The sequence below is a fragment of the Emys orbicularis genome, chromosome 2 (assembly GCF_028017835.1).
Source record: "Emys orbicularis isolate rEmyOrb1 chromosome 2, rEmyOrb1.hap1, whole genome shotgun sequence".
Taxonomy (NCBI): Eukaryota; Metazoa; Chordata; order Testudines; family Emydidae; genus Emys; species Emys orbicularis.
Window position 1 is genome coordinate 256,728,112 of NC_088684.1, and position 16,579 is coordinate 256,744,690.

A 16,579-nucleotide genomic window follows, 5' to 3' on the forward strand; every position below is an offset into this window, starting at 1 on the left:
CGATTTAAAGGACAGGTTACAAACCCTAGTTAATAGTTCCGCAACTTCACATTTGAGTTCTTTCAGAACTCTTGGGTGAATGCCATCTGGACTTGTTAATGTTAAGTTTATCAATTAATTCCAAAACCTCCTCTAGTGACACTTCAATCTGTGACAGTTCCTCAGATTTGTCACCTACAAAAGCCAGCTCAGGTTTGGGAATCTCCCTAACATCCTCAGCCGTGAAGACTGAAGCAAAGAATCCATTTAGTTTCTCCGCAATGACTTTATCGTCTTTAAGCGCTCCTTTTGTATCTCGATCATCGAGGGGCCCCTCTGGTTGTTTAGCAGGCTTCCTGCTTCTGATGTACTTAAAAAACATTTTGTTATTACCTTTTGAGTTTTTGGCTAGCCGTTCTTCAAACTCTTCTTTGGCTTTTCTTATTACATTTTTATACTTAATTTGACAGTGTTTATGCTCCTTTCTATTTAGCTCACTAGGATTTGACTTCCACTTTTTAAAGGAAGTCTTTTTATCTCTCACTGCTTCTTTTACATGGTTGTTAAGCCACGGTGGCTCTTTTTTAGTTCTTTTACTGTGTTTCTTAATTTGGGGTATACATTTAAGTTGGGCCTCTATTATGGTGTCTTTAAAAAGTGCCCATGCAGCTTGATGGGAATTTCACTTTAGTCACTGTACCTTTTAATTTCTGTTTTACTAACCCCCTCATTTTTGCATAGTTCCCCTTTTTTAAATTAAATGCCACAGTGTTGGGCTGTTGAGATGTTCTTCCCACCACAGGGATGTTAAATGTTGTTATATTATGGTCACTATTTCCAAGCGGTCCTGTTATAGTTACCTCTTGGACCAGCTCCTGCGCTCCACTCAGGACTAAATCTAGAGTTGCCTCTCCCCTGGTGGGTTCCCATACCAGCTGCTCCAAGAAGCAGTCATTTAAAGTATCGAGAAATTTTGTCGCTGCATTTCGTCCTGAGGTGACATGTTCCCAGTCAATATGGGGATAATTGAAATCCCCCACTATTATTGAGTTCTTAATTTTGATAGCCTCTCTAATTTCCCTTAGCATTTCATCATTACTATCACTGTTCTGGTCAGGTGGTCGATAATAGATCCCTAATGTTATATTCTTATTAGAGCATGAAATTACTATCCATAGAGATTCTATGGAACATGTGGATTCACTTAAGATTTTTACTTCATTTGATTCTACATTTTCTTTCACATACAGTGCCACTCCCCGCCCCGCATGACCTGTTCTGTCCTTCCGATATATTTTGTACTCCGGAATGATTGTGTCCCATTGATTGCTCTCAGTCCACCCAGGTTTCTGTGATGCCTATTATATCAATTTCCTCCTTTATCACGAGGCACTCTAGTTCACCCATCTTATTATTTAGACTTCTAGCATTTGTGTACAAGCACTTAAAAACTTGTCACTGTTTATTTGTCTGCCCTTTTCTGATGTGTCAGATTCTTTATGTGAATGTTTCTCGTCTGATCTGGCCCTTACATTATCCTCCTCCATCCTCTGCTCCTGACTATAACCTGGAGATTCTCTATCATTAGACTCTCCCCTAAGAGAAGTCTCTGTCCGATCCACATGCTCCTCTGCAGCAGTCGGCTTTCCCCCATCTCCTAGTTTTAAAACTGCTCTGCAACCTTTTTAATGTTAAGTGCCAGCAGTCGGGTTCCACTTTGGTTTAGGTGGAGCCCATCCTTCCTGTATAGGCTCCCCCATCCCAAAAGTTTCCCCAATTCCTAATGAATCTAAACCCTTCCTCTCTACAACATTGTCTCATCCACACATTGAGACTCTGAAGCTCTGCCTGCCTACCTGGCCCTGCGAGCATACCTTGGTTACACATAGCTTAGCCATGCAGCCTGCCCTGCCCGCCTGCCACTGCAGTCCTAGTGCCAGGGAGCCTGCTCCAGCCAGGGTCACTGGACCCATGGGGTAAAGGTGGGGTGGGGGAGGGGCGCTGAGCACCCTGGTTTCCTGCTGATGCTTCTAGGCCTGATCCTGTGCCGCCCCATTTTTGCACCCCCCTGCTGGCTCTGTGCCAGGGGCATGTGCTCCTCCCACCCTGCCATAGTTAGAGCCCTGAGAATGTCACAACATGGGCTGTAGCTATGTGCTGATTGGGCTGGAAGTGGCCTGCGGGGTGAGAACCACTGCTCTAGGAGGTAGGACACCATCAGGTGACATTCAGGAGTAAAACATCAAAATAATCCTAATGCAGTTTCAATGTTATATGTTTGTTTCTTTGCACAATAGTCATCAAGGTTGATTTTAGCTTAGTCTACATTAAACTGCATTTGAGCAGGCACAATACTAGCTGCTACAGTTGAGGCTGCATAAACATATCAATCCTAACCTGTTTTCAGTCATTTATATATTTTATATTTTCAGGATTTAATTTGTTCAAGTTTGGTCCCTTCCTAAAAGTGATGCAAGAATTTGATCTCCTTCTATGTCTTCATTGCATGTGCCCCTCTCCTGCTCACTTGCCCTCTGCCAACTGTCCCCTCCCTCCCTTTCCCCAAATCTATTGCCATTACCGCCGCTCAGCTGGTTTGCTGCTGACTGGTATATAAGGGCAGTCAGCAGCGAACCAGCTGAGCGGCGAACAGCAAAGGCTAACAGAGGGAGTTCGCCTGGGGAGAGCTCACTGAGGCTTTCATCTGCGGGTTTCTCTGAGTAGTTACTGCAACAGCTGAGGAAGCTCTTAAGAGGAAGGTGATATGGAAGGTGAGCGATCAGCTGTTGTAACCTGCACAGGTTGTGCCATGTTTGTCTTTCTTCCACAGGACAGAAGCGACTTTGTACAGGACAGAAGCGACTTTGTCTGTACAAAGTGCAAGCTGGTCTCCATATTGGAAGAGAAGGTTCGAGGTCTGGAGAAACAAGTATCGACTCTGCGTTGCATAAGGGAAAATGAAGATTTCCTGGACAGACGTCAGGAGATGCTTCTACGGCCACAACGTTCTGAAGATTCAGAGCAGGCGCAGCAGGGACAGAAGGATGGTGAAGAAGTTTGGCAGCATTTGACCTCCAGAAGGAGAAAGAGGAGCGTCCATGTACCAGCAATAGAGATACAGGTGAGCAATCGTTTCCATGTTCTCTCTACAGGTACTAATGCGGAGAGTGGACTAGATGACCCATCTGAGGGAAGGGAGCAGAAGGAGACTCGACCGATTGGAAGGCAAAAGATGCACTGTCCTAGGGATGAGGGTTCCACAACCAGCACTCCCAAGAGGAGAAGGAGGGTGGTGGTGGTCGGGGACTCCCTCCTCAGGGGGACTAAGTCATCTTCTGCCGCCCCGACCGGGAAAACCGAGAGGTCTGCTGATTGCCAGGAGCTAGGATACACGATGTGACGGAGAGACTGCCGAGACTCATCAAGCCCTCGGATCGCTACCCCTTCCTGCTTCTCCACGTGGGCACCAATGATACTGCCAAGAATGACCTTGAGCGGATCACTGCAGACTACGTGGCTCTGGGAAGAAGGATAAAGAAGTTTGAGGCGCAAGTGGTGTTCTCATCCATCCTCCCTGTGCAAGGAAAAGGCCTGGGTAGAGACCGTCGAATCGTGGAAGTCAATGAATGGCTACGCAGGTGGTGTCGGAGAGAAGGCTTTGGATTCTTCGACCATGGGATGGTGTTCCAAGAAGGAGTGGTGCTAGGCAAAGATGGGCTCCACCTAACGAAGAGAGGGAAGAGCATCTTCGCAAGCAGGCTGGCTAACCTAGTGAGGAGGGCTTTAAACTAGGTTCACCGGGGGAAGGAGACCAAAGCCCTGAGGTAAGTGGGGAAATGGGATCCAGGGAGGAAGCACGAGCAGGAGAGCGCAAGAGGGGAGGACTCCTGTCTCATACTGAGAAAGAGGGACGATCAATGAGTTATCTTAAGTGCCTATACACAAATGCAAGAAGCCTGGGAAACAAGCAGGGAGAACTGGAAGTCCTGGCACAGTCAGGGAACTATGATGTGATTGGAATAACAGAGACTTGGTGGGATAACTCACATGACTGGAGTACTGTCATGGATGGATATAAACTGTTCAGGAAGGACAGGCAGGGCAGAAAAGGTGGGGGAGTTGGGTTGTATGTAAGAGAGGAGTATGACTGCTCAGAGCTCCGGTATGAAACTGCAGAAAAACCTGAGAGTCTCTGGATAAAGTTGAGAAGTGTGAGCAACGAGGGTGATGTCGTGGTCGGAGTCTGCTATAGACCACCAGACCAGGGGGATGAGGTGGACGAGGCTTTCTTCCGGCAACTAACAAAAGTTGCTAGATCGCAGGCCCTGGTTCTCATGGGAGACTTTAATCACCCTGATATCTGCTGGGAGAGCAATACAGCGGTGCACAGACAATTCAGGAACTTTTTGGAAAGTGTAGGGGACAATTTCCTGGTGCAAGTGCTGGAGGAACCAACTAGGGGCAGAGCTTTTCTTGACCTGCTGCTCACAAACAGGGAAGAATTAGTAGGGGAAGCAAAAGTGGATGGGAACCTGGGAGGCAGTGACCATGAGATGGTCGAGTTCAGGATCCTGACACAAGGAAGAAAGGAGAGCAGCAGAATATGGACCCTGGACTTCAGAAAAGCAGACTTTGACTCCCTCAGGGAACAGATGGGCAGGATCCCCTGGGAGGATAACATGAAGGGCAAAGGGGTCCAGGAGAGCTGGCTGTATTTTAAAGAATCCTTATTGCGGTTGCAGGAACAAACCATCCCGATGTGTAGAAAGAATAGTAAATATGGCAGGCGACCAGCTTGGCTAAACAGTGAAATCCTTGCTGATCTTAAACGCAAAAAAGAAGCTTACAAGAAGTGGAAGATTGGACAAATGACCAGGGAGGAGTATAAAAATATTGCTCAGGCATGCAGGAGTGAAATCAGGAAGGCCAAATCACACTTGGAGTTGCAGCTAGCAAGAGATGTTAAGAGTAACAAGAAGGGTTTCTTCAGGTATGTTAGCAACAAGAAGAAAGTCAAGGAAAGTGTGGGCCCCTTACTGAATGAGGGAGGCAACCTAGTGACTGAGGTTGTGGAAAAAGCTAATGTACTCAATGATTTTTTTGCCTCTGTCTTCATGAACAAGGTCAGCTCCCAGACTGCTGCACTGGGCAGCACAGTATGGGGAGAAGGTGACCAGCCCTCTGTGGAGAAAGAAGTGGTTCGGGACTATTTAGAAAAACTGGACGAGCACAAGTCCATGGGGCTGGATGCGCTGCATCCGAGGGTGCTAAAGGAGTTGGCGGATGTGATTGCAGAGCCATTGGCCATTATCTTTGAAAACTCATGGTGATCGGGGGAGGTCCCGGATGACTGGAAAAAGGCTAATGTAGTGCCCATCTTTAAAAAAGGGAAGAAGGAGAATCCGGGGGAACTACAGGCCAGTCAGCCTCACCTCAGTCCCTGGAAAAATCATGGAGCAGGTCCTCAAGGAATCAATTATGAAACACTTAGAGGAGAGGAAAGTGATCAGGAACAGTCAGCATGGATTCACCAAGGGGAAGTCATGCCTGACTAACCTAATTGCTTTCTATGATGAGATAACTGGCTCTGTGAATGAGGGGAAAGCAGTGGATGTGTTATTCCTTGACTTTAGCACAGCTTTTGATACGGTCTCTCACAGTATTCTTGCCGCCAAGTTAAAGAAGTATGGGCTGGATGAATGGACTGTAAGGTGGATAGAAAGCTGGCTAGATCGTCGGGCTCAACTGGTAGTGATCAATGGCTCCATGTCTAGTTGGCAGCCGGTTTCAAGCGGAGTGCCCCAAGGGTCGGTCCTGGGGCCGGATTTGTTTAATATCTTTATTAATGATCTGGAGGATGGTGTGGACTGCACTCTCAGCAAGTTTGCAGATGACACTAAACTGGGAGGCGTGGTAGATACACTGGAGGGTAGGGATCGGATACAGAGGGACCTAGACAAATTAGAGTACTGGGCCAAAAAAAACCTGACGACGTTCAACAAGGACAAGTGCAGAGTCCTGCACTTAGGATGGAAGAATCCTATGCACTGGTACAGACTAGGGACCGAATGGCTAGGTAGCAGTTCTGCAGAAAAGGACCTAGGGGTCACAGTGGACGAGAAGCTGGATATGAGTCAACAGTGTGCTCTTGTTGCCAAGAAGGCAAACGGCATTTTGGGCTGTATAAGTAGGGGCATTGCCAGCAGATCGAGGAACGTGATCGTTCCCCTTTATTCGACATTGGTGAGGCCTCATCTGGAGTACTGTGTCCAGTTTTGGGCCCCACACTACAAGAAGGATGTGAAAAAATTGGAAAGAGTCCAGCGGAGGGCAACAAAAATGATTAGGGGTCTGGAGCACATGACTTATGAGGAGAGGCTGAGGGAACTGGGATTGTTTAGTCTCCAGAAGAGAAGAATGAGGGGGGATTTGATAGCTGCTTTCAACTACCTGAAGGGGGGTTCCAAAGAGGATGGAGCTCGGCTGTTCTCAGTGGTGGCAGATGACAGAACAAGGAGCAATGGTCTCAAGTTGCAGTGGGGGAGGTCTAGGTTAGATATTAGGAAACACTATTTCACTAGGAGGGTGGTGAAGCACTGGAATGCGTTACCTAGGGAGGTTGTGGAATCTCCTTCCTTGGAGGTTTTTAAGGCCCGGCTTGACAAAGCCCTGGCTGGGATGATTTAGTTGGGAATTGGTCCTGCTTTGAGCAGGGGGTTGGACTAGATGACCTCCTGAGGTCCCTTCCAACCCTGATATTCTATGATTCTATGATACAGAAGTCTCTTTATCATCAAGTTGCCACAGAAACTGAGTAGTCTTAAATTTCTACTGTAAAACTGGCCTTTACACATTCCCATCCACCCGATTCCCTTCGACTCTTTGTTAAACTGACTCATTATTATTATTTATTATTTGTATTATTGTAGTGCCTAGGAGTCCTAGTCTTTAATTAGGCTCTGATATTGCAATTTGTCACACACTTGCTGCATTTTTGTCGTGCTCCATTGAATTCACTGGGGCTCTCCTCTGTGTGAGTGCAGCACACCACTAGGTACAACTGTAATACAAATTATTAGTACCAGCAACAATGTTCAGCTGTTTGAGACTGGAAAAAAAGAAACCTTTCCCCCTTATAAAGAAAAAGTGATTAAAAAAACAACACCACATTAATGCTGGAATAGCAGGAAGCATAAACTGAAATTTGGCATGCAAACAGACTTCTGCCATAATAAGTGCCTTTAAATATTTTGGGGAAAATATTTTTGTTCTGACCAAGTTACACACACCATATATGCCCAGTAAATATTGCACAGATTTCTCACTATGTTATGCTACTAAAGAAGTTCTTGCCATGCATACATGTGTCTAAGTTAGATGTGCTGTGAAAAAATGTACAGAAAGTAAACACAAAAAAAGAGGCAAGGCCTCTGCATCTGGGAAAGTAAAAGCTGAACTACTCCAAAATTAGCAGTAGAGCCTTTCTCCTGTAGAAATTCCATCAGAACTAAGTGAAAAGAACATTAAAGCTGCACAGTTAAGCACTCAAAAGTCAGGAAATGACAAAGTTAAATCTCTGTACATACAATCTTAACTCTACAGCCTACACTGCAATCTAATTATCACAATTTCACAAGATATAGAATTTTCTTGATAATTTTAGATACACACATGTAGCAACTTGTAATTCTTCATTCTTGAATATGTATAGCATTTTTATTAGAATTATGTATAGTCCAGTATATTTTGGTTGATTTAAGCCACTGACTTCAATAGAAGCTGAAAAGTGCTCTGTACCTCTGAAAAAGTCTGGCCACTTATTTAAGGTGCCTAAACATAGATTTAGGTATTTAACTTTACACATCCAAGTTTGAAACTCCTGGTCTACATGAATATATGTGTTTAGAACAATTCATATTAAAACCACTGTTAAATGAACACAGAACTTACAACTCTGAAAGTCTCATGCAGTTTAATAAAGAGCTGCACTTTCTGTACCACAAATTACTGCCAAAAGGACAGCTTCCTGTTTTCCTCTTTTATTTAAGAGTGATTTCTGTTTGTAATTAGCTTGTGATTAGGTGATATTTTACATTCCCTCTCTCCACCTTCATCTAAAACATCGAGGACCAGATTTTAAAAGGTATTTAGGTGCCTAAAGATGCAGATAGACACCTAGTGGGATTTTCAAAATTGCCCAGGCATCAAATCTCAATGGGATCTAGACACCTAGATGCTTTTGAAAGTCACATTAGGCACCTATCTGAATCCTCAGGTGCCTAAATACTTTTTGAAAATCTGACTCTGAACCTCCAGTAGTGTGCTGGCCCCTGAACACCATGCTGGGACGTACAGTATTTACTTGGATCATAAACACTACTTCCCGCATCTGATGGGTATCTCCCATTCAAGTTCCAACCCAGCCCAATCCTGTTTAGTTTAAGAAATCCATCAGGACCACGCTCAAGGTACAATACCTCATATGATTAAAAAAATATTAGAATGATCATGATACATAGTTAGTCCTTCTGTTACCATTAACCTGTCTTTGTGAGTTGTTTCTGATTTATATACACAAAGTAAAATATTAAGTAACTACATACTGCTGGAGACCTCAGTCTTAGCTTCAAGTAAATAAAGGTACTACGCTTGCATATAAATCTAAATAACATCCTATTTTAACAAGGTACTAAGTGTTTTTCTGAATGAGTATAATTTACAAAAGTAAAGCAAGTTAACACACTGTTCATTAAATGTGCCACTGGATTCTCAGCAGAAAGAAATATTTGCATGTTTCAAGGAAGTTTATCATCAGTCTCTACAAATGAACATACTATACAGTGCTCAATACTTATCTACAGCTTTTTTCCCCTTTCTTTTGCTGTCAGCAGTTTGAGCAGGGCACTAATTAAAACCAGACCATCTGTTCTTTGAAAAAGTATACATATACGTTCTTGTTAAATTTCCATTTCACCTTAGTCAATCTTCTTTTGTTATAATCTCAAAACTTCATGCATGGAGGAAAAGCAAAAATACTACACATTGGTTTCAGTTCACAGGGCTGATTTGTACTCTATATTACTTCTGAATTGTTCATCTTTTTAAAAATGAAAGTAAATATGTGAGGTATTGATTCTGTAGATATATAATCACCATATACTCCTACATTAATCACTTACAAACATTTTACAAGGGTAATGCACGGTGTCTACTATTTTTAGTGCTAGATGGTATTGCACCCATGAGAATACTTTAAATTTACTTCTGAACCCTTCATTTGTAGTGGCTTCCCCTCCATTTGCCCAAACTGCATCATTAATGTTGTTCTCTCTGTGTGAGAAAGTGTGTTTACAACTTTGAATTTGAAAATACATAATTTAAAACACTTCACATCTTTTCTTTGCTTCCATATACAATACCACTTTTGTAACTTTAAAAAGGCAAAAACAGTTAATTACTAGCTGTAATTTCAACTAATTCCCAACACAAAATAAACGCTTCCATTTTACTAAACAAATCCAAACTAATTTATTTCTGCAAACCTTGATAAGTTGTCCAAGCCCATCAATGAGTCACCATTTTAATTATACTGTACATTCTTCTAACATTGAATATCCAGTACTTACTGTTAATTTGGATACTAAGGGCCAGATTATGCAAGGTCTTGGAAAAATTTTTGAAGGAGAAAGTAGTTAAGGACCTTGAGGTCAATGGCAATTGGGACAAATTACAACACGGTTTTACGAAAGGTAGATCGTGCCAAACCAACCTGATCTCCTTCTTTGAGAAAGTAACAGATTTTTTAGGTAAAGGAAATGCAGTGGATCTAATATACCTCGATTTCAGTAAAGCGTTTGATACGGTACCGCATGAGGAATTATTGGTTAAATTGGAAAAGATGGGGATCGATATAAAAATCCAGAGGTGGATAAAGAACTGGTTAAAGGGGAGACTGCAGCGGGTCGTACTGAAAGGTGAACTGTCAGGTTGGAGGGGGGTTACCAGTGGAGTTCCTCAAGGTTCGGTTTTGGGTCCGATTTTATTTAATCTATTTATTACTGACCTCGGAACCAAATGTAAGAGTGGGCTGATAAAGTTTGCAGATGACACAAAGTTGGGAGGAATTGCCAATTCGGAAAAGGATCGAGATATCCTTCAGGGAGATTTGGATGACCTTGTAAACTGGAGTAACAGTAATAGGATGAAATTTAATAGTGAGAAGTGTAAGGTGATGCATTTAGGGATGACTAACAAGAATTTTAGTTATAAGCTGGGGACGCATTGGTTGGAAGTAACGGAAGAGGAGAAGGACCTCGGAGTCCTGGTTGACCGCAGGATGACTATGAGTCGGCAATGTGACGTGGCCGTGAAAAAAGCGAATGCGGTCTTGGGATGCATTAGGCGAGGTATTTCTAGTAGGGATAAGGAGGTGCTGGTTCCGTTGTACAAGGCACTGGTAAGACCACATTTGGAGTTCTGCGTGCAGTTCTGGTCTCCCATGTTTAAAAAGGATGAACTCAAACTGGAACGGGTACAGAGAAGGGCCACTAGGATGATCCGAGGAATGGAAAACCTGTTGTACGAAAGGAGACTCGGGGAGCTCGGTTTGTTTACCTTAACCAAAAGAAGGCTGAGGGGGGATATGATTGCTCTCTAAGTATATCAGAGGGATAAATACCAGGGAGGGAGAGGAATTATTTCAGCTCAGTACTAATGTGGACACGAGAACAAATGGATATAAACTGGCCGTCGGGAAGTTTAGGCTTGAAATTAGACGAAGGTTTCTAACCATCAGAGGGGTGAAGTTCTGGAACAGCCTTCCGAGGGAAATAGTGGGGGCGAAAGACCTCTCTGGCTTTAAGATTAAGCTTGATAAGTTTATGGAGGGGATGGTTTGATGGGATAATGTGATTTTAGTCAATAGGTCAATAACGTGCCATCGCTGGTAATTAGTAACAATGGTCAATGATGGGATATTAAAAGTTACTACTGTGAACTTTTTCCGGAGGATCTGGCTGGAGAATCTTGCCCGCATGCTCGGGGTTAAGCTGATCGCCATATTTGGGGTCGGGAAGGAATTTTCCTCCAGGGTAGATTGGCAGAGGCCCTGGAGGTTTTTTGCCTTCCTCCGCAGCATGGGGCAGGGGTCGCTGGCTGGAGGATTCTCTGTGACTTGAAGTCTTTAAATCACGATTTGGGGACTTCAACATCTGAGTCGAGGGAGAGAATTATTCCAGGAGTGGGTGGGCCAGCTTTTGTGGCCTGCATCATGCGGGAGGTCAGACTAGATGATCATAATGGTCCCTTCTGACCTTAAAGTCTATGAGTCTATGAGATTTTCACCAGTATGCTCCAGATCAGTGGTGGGCAACCTGCGGCCCGCTCACAGCCTGTCAGGGTAATCCGCTGGTGGGCCGCCAGACAGTTTGTTTACATTTGCACAGCCGCCCGCAGCTCCCAGTGGCCGCAGTTCACCGTTCCCGGACAATGGGACATTCCTGGGCTGCAGGGACGTGCTGGCTGCCGCTTCCCACAGCTCCCATTGGCCGGGAATGGCAAACCGCGGCCGGAGCTCCGGGCGGCTGTGCAAATGTAAACAAACTGTCTGGCAGCCCTCCAGCAGATTACCCTGACGGGCCGCGTGCGGCCTGTGGGCCGCAGGTTGCCTACCACTGCTCCAGATGCTCTGCATAGCTCTAGCAACACTCAAACTGTGGGTTTCAGTTATCACATTACGAAACAGGGTAATAAACCTCTTGCTTTGAACTTACTGGCAACAGAACATTGTTCAAAATTAGGGCTGTCAAGCGATTAAAAAATTAATCGTGATTAATCGCGTGATTAAAAAAGTTAATCATGCAATTAATTGCACTGCTAAATAATAATAGAATACCACTTATTTAAATATTTTGGATGTTTCCCACATTTTCAAATAAATATATTGATTTCAATTACAAACACAGAATGCAAAGTGTACAATGCTCAGTTTTATATTTTTTTATTTCAAATATTTGCACTGTAAAAAAACAAAAGAAATAGTATTTTTCAATTCACCTGATACAAGTACTGTAGTGCAATCTCTTTATCATGAAAGTTGAACTTACAAATGTAGAATTATGTACCATAAAACCCCTGCATTCAAAAATAAAACAATGTAAAACTTTAGAGCCTATAAGTCCAATGAGTTCTACTTCTTGTTCAGCCAAAAGCTCAGACAAACAAGTTTGTTTACATTTGCAGGAGATAACGCTGCCCGCTTCTTGTTACAACGTCACTTGTTAAAATGTCACCTTGTTACAATGTCACCTGAAAGTGAGAACAGGCGTTCACATGGAACTGTTGTAGTTGGCGTTGCAAGATATTTACATGCCAGATGCGCTAAAGATTCGTATGTGCCTTGATGCTTCAATCACCATTCCAGAAGACATGCGCCCATGCTGATGACGGGTTCTGTTCAATAACAATCCAAAGCAGTGCGGACCGACGCATGTTCATTTTCATCATCTGAGTCAGCTGCCACCAGCAGAAGATTGATTTTCTTTTTTGGTGGTTTGGGTTCTGTAGTTTCCACATCAGAGTGTTGCTCTTTTAAGACTTCTGAAAGCATGCTCCATACCTCATCCCTCTCAGATTTTGGAAGGCACTTTTGATTCTTAAATCTTGGGTCGAGTGCTGTAGCTGTTTTTAGAAATCTCACATTGCTATCTTCTTTGCATTTTGTCAAATTTGCAGTGAAAGTGTTCTTAAAATGAACAACATGTGCTGGGTCATCATCCGAGACTGCTATAACATGAAATATATGGCAGAATGCAGGTAAAACAGAGCAGGAGACATACAATTCTCCCCCAAGGAGTTCAGTCACAAATGTAATTAACGCATTATTTTTTTAACCAGCACCATCTACTTGGAAGCATGTCCTCTGGATCAATGGCCGAAGCATGAAGAGGGCAGATGAATCTTTAGCACATCTGGAACATAAATATCTTGCGACACCAGCTACAACAGTGCCATGAGAACGCCTGTTCTCGCTTTCAGGTGACATTGTAATTAAGAAATGGGCAGCATTATGTCCTGTAAACAAACTTGTTTCTCTTAGTGATTGGCTGAACAAGAAGTAGGCCTGAGTGGACTTGTAGGCTCTAAAGTTTTACATTGTTTTGTTTTTGAGTGCAGTCATGTAACGAAAAAACTACATTTGTAAGTAGCCCTTTCATGATAAACAGATTGCATTACGGTACTTCTATGAGGTGAACTGAAAAAAAATACTATTTCTTTTTGTTTATCATTTTTACAGTGCAAATATTTGTAATAAAAATAATATAAAGTGAGCACTGTACACTTTGTATTCTGCGTTGTAATTGAAATCAATATATTTGAAAATGTAGAAGAGCATCAAAAATATTTAATAAATTTAAATTGGTATTCTATTGTTTAACAGTGCGATTAATTGCAATTAAATTTTTTGAGTTAATCGCGTGAGTTAACTGCAATTAATCAACAGCACTATTCAAAATATATTTTGTAAAAATAGTGCAGGTTTATGGGAATTTTTTCCTTTTTCACTAGTGCTGTTCAAAGTGAAGAGAAAAGCTAGTATAGCTTTTTTAAAGTTCTGCAAGTGCATTAAAAATCCCTTTTTAAAGTAAAAGAAAATGGAATGTTACACATTAAATACTTCCTTTCATTTTTTTTTTAAATTACCCTACTTTTCTGAGAAAAGTAAAGTAAGTTACTTACCAATTTAGCTATAATGAGTGCATCATTCATTAAATCCAAGAGAGGAGTCTCTGTATGAATATTGTAGAAGGAATAGGCAGCTTTGAGGCTTTTATGAACAGGGTGGTGCATAACTGTTGAAGGTAACGTGTAGAAACTCAGGAAATCGGTTAAAATACCATTTGAACTCTGGGGAAGAAAAAAGTCATTGAATGAAGAATCAACTTGTAATTAATTAGCTACAGTTTTAGCCCTCACCCTGCGCAGCAGATATTTTGGGAAATTACAAATACTAGCTGCCAGAAGCCTACCCTTCAGGTGGCATGGCTATCAGCACTGGTCTCTACCGCGCATTCATCACAACTTCAAAAATTCTCTTGGTTAAAATCAGACGCACAGAATTGGTGCCCTCAGAACATCTTAATTTCATAATAAACAAAATGGAGAAACTATGTCAAGCTCCACAAATGCTACAATGCAAGGTTAAGTATAGATCATGGCTCTAAATACACTAGAAAGCCCTCTTGTTTCTCTTGGTAGTTATCTTGATGCCATCAAAACCCTAATGTCAATATAGCCTCACATTAAATTACCTGTGTAAAATTACTGGGGAGGCAAGGGTGGAATTTACATATACCTCATTTACATTGTTAACCCATGTTTTTACCTCAACTACAAAGGTGTCAATAATATGATCCTGAGGCAGGAACCAGTGGGCTACCTCTTCTTCATCCATTACAGGAGCAAGATTAAATTGCTTCAAGTAACTGTTGATCAGTTCTTGCACTGCTTTAATGTCTTTTTGTTCCATTGGTCTCAAACCTGAAGTCTTTGTGGCCTTGTTATAATAAAAAGAAAAAAAAAAAGATGTTGAAAGGAGGAATTTATTTACAAAATATGTGAAAGTAGGTTACAGAGTGCACTCCATTTGCTATAGATTATTCATTATTAGCCTACTTTACTCTAGCATTATAATTCATTATGCCAATTTACAAACTGCCTTCAATCAATATTCCCTATCTTCTAATTACTGAGACAGTCTAGGGCATGTCAATCTTTACATACCATTACTAGTACTACTTCATTTCTCCAGGGAAACAGACACTGTTGACTGTAGCGTAAACTACAAACATAGTGTGTTCCTTTTTTAGTTTGATCATTATTTCTTTTCTTCTAAATTATTTAGGGTCCAGAAAAAACCCTGATTATCAGTAACTGACCAGAAGACAAAAATATGTTGGATACCAAGTAAAAATTACTTTCTCTTGTGTGTTTATATTTGGTCAGCAAACATTTAACATGAAAATTTCCAGCTACTTTTACTCCTCCAAACTAGCTTGTTGTCTAAATTTTCTATGCAGACATAACCATTTTTCTACTCATGAGAAAGCCCTCCTCATATAAATTAAGGCCATCCTGGAATTACTAATCTACAATATATTTTAGAAAATAAGATATTTTACACAGAGACTTTATACAATGGAGAAAAAATATTTCTAATACATTGTAATTAACATTTAGATGTGTGGCAAGCAACTGAATCTTATTTTCTCCAACACATTTTTGTTAATTATCCAGCATATTTCTTCATTAAACAAAGGTTCATTCTCTTTCAGAGCGTATCTGCTTCATCATTCAATGAAGTCATATAATGAATTTGTTTAACATGTTAGTCATTTTTCATGGTAATGTGGCAAGGTCAAATACAGGGGGCCCCAATTTTCAGGCTGGCTCTTACAACTTTGCCCTATTCCAGCAAAGCAGTCAGAAAACTAGCTTAACGGATCCCTGAGGATGCCCCTTGTGGAAGATGGATCACTGAGTGGTGTAGAACTAGTGCAGCTGCCCATATAGGGAGTGTGCCTGCAGGGAAGGAAGCCTGGCTGGGGCATCCTTAAGTCCCAGAAATCCTCAGCTGCTAAAATAGCCTGAGGCAGTTTGGACATGCTGGGGAACAGTCCAGCACACAGCCAACTACAGGACTAGGGAACAATTTGTGGCTTAAAGTCACTTGCCTCCTGCCCCACATCAAGCTGCTCTGAATGTATCCCAGCTCAAGTGGCAGTTCTAGCCCAGGATTTTGATCTCCTGGCAGAAGAAGGTATGAAAACAAATGTCTGAAACAACAACAGATTGGCAAGGTGTGTTCCTTTTGGTATACTTTTTCCTCACTTTCAGTTTGTCTTAAAAGTCCCCTATTAAGTAACTATATACTTGGAAAGTGAAAAATACCCAAGAAGCTTTGTTTAGAGTAACATTTTGTTAATATAATCACAATATTCTTATATGATTTCAAACAGATCTTCAGAGTAGACAGTAAAAAATATCAAGAGTTGTGTTGCTAACTATGCTGAGGTCCAGGCCACCACCACATCTTCACAGCTCATTTTAGCTGCACTAGTTAGATTAAGGCTAGTGCTAAGCCTATCTGAGCTGCAATCACATGTCCAATTACAGCACAGACATACCTTTAGGTACAAGGGATCTTAAGTTCTCTTGACTTTCTGAGAGACATAGGCTGCTAAGTGCTTCTGTCACTTTTGAAAATGGCACTTAGGTGCTTTGGAAATTTTACTCAGAAGTTATTGTCTGTGTACAGTGCTGCATACATGTCCTAATCTCTTCCTAGGTGTGTTTCTAGGGCTTATTTCCCCCCTCCTCATACTTTATTTTTCTTCTATTGTAGTCTGTAACTTATGAATTAGAAAGATTATTAGAAAATATACAACTCTTATTCTAACCAAACCCCATTCATTTATGAACCTTGTCTATATGAGAAGAATAGAAATGCCACCAAACCCTATATCTGAATTATCTACTAGATTTTTAGCATCTAAAAATTATTTCAAATTTGACTAAAGTTAGACTTAGTTCTTTGGGCCTA

The 16,579-nt window shown here is 41.8% G+C and overlaps 1 protein-coding gene across 1 annotated transcript in view; it reads right to left on the bottom strand.

The window, feature by feature from the left end:
* NMT2 (N-myristoyltransferase 2) overlaps positions 1 to 16,579 on the bottom strand; it is a 63,367-nt gene that overhangs the window by 2,291 nt on the left and 44,497 nt on the right. The window contains exons 9-10 of the mRNA XM_065399628.1: positions 14,363 to 14,533; positions 13,717 to 13,884 (exon numbers count right to left, since the gene is read on the bottom strand). Of these exons, the coding sequence (XP_065255700.1) occupies positions 13,717 to 13,884; positions 14,363 to 14,533 (339 nt within the window). The remainder of the gene's footprint in view (positions 1 to 13,716; positions 13,885 to 14,362; positions 14,534 to 16,579) is intronic.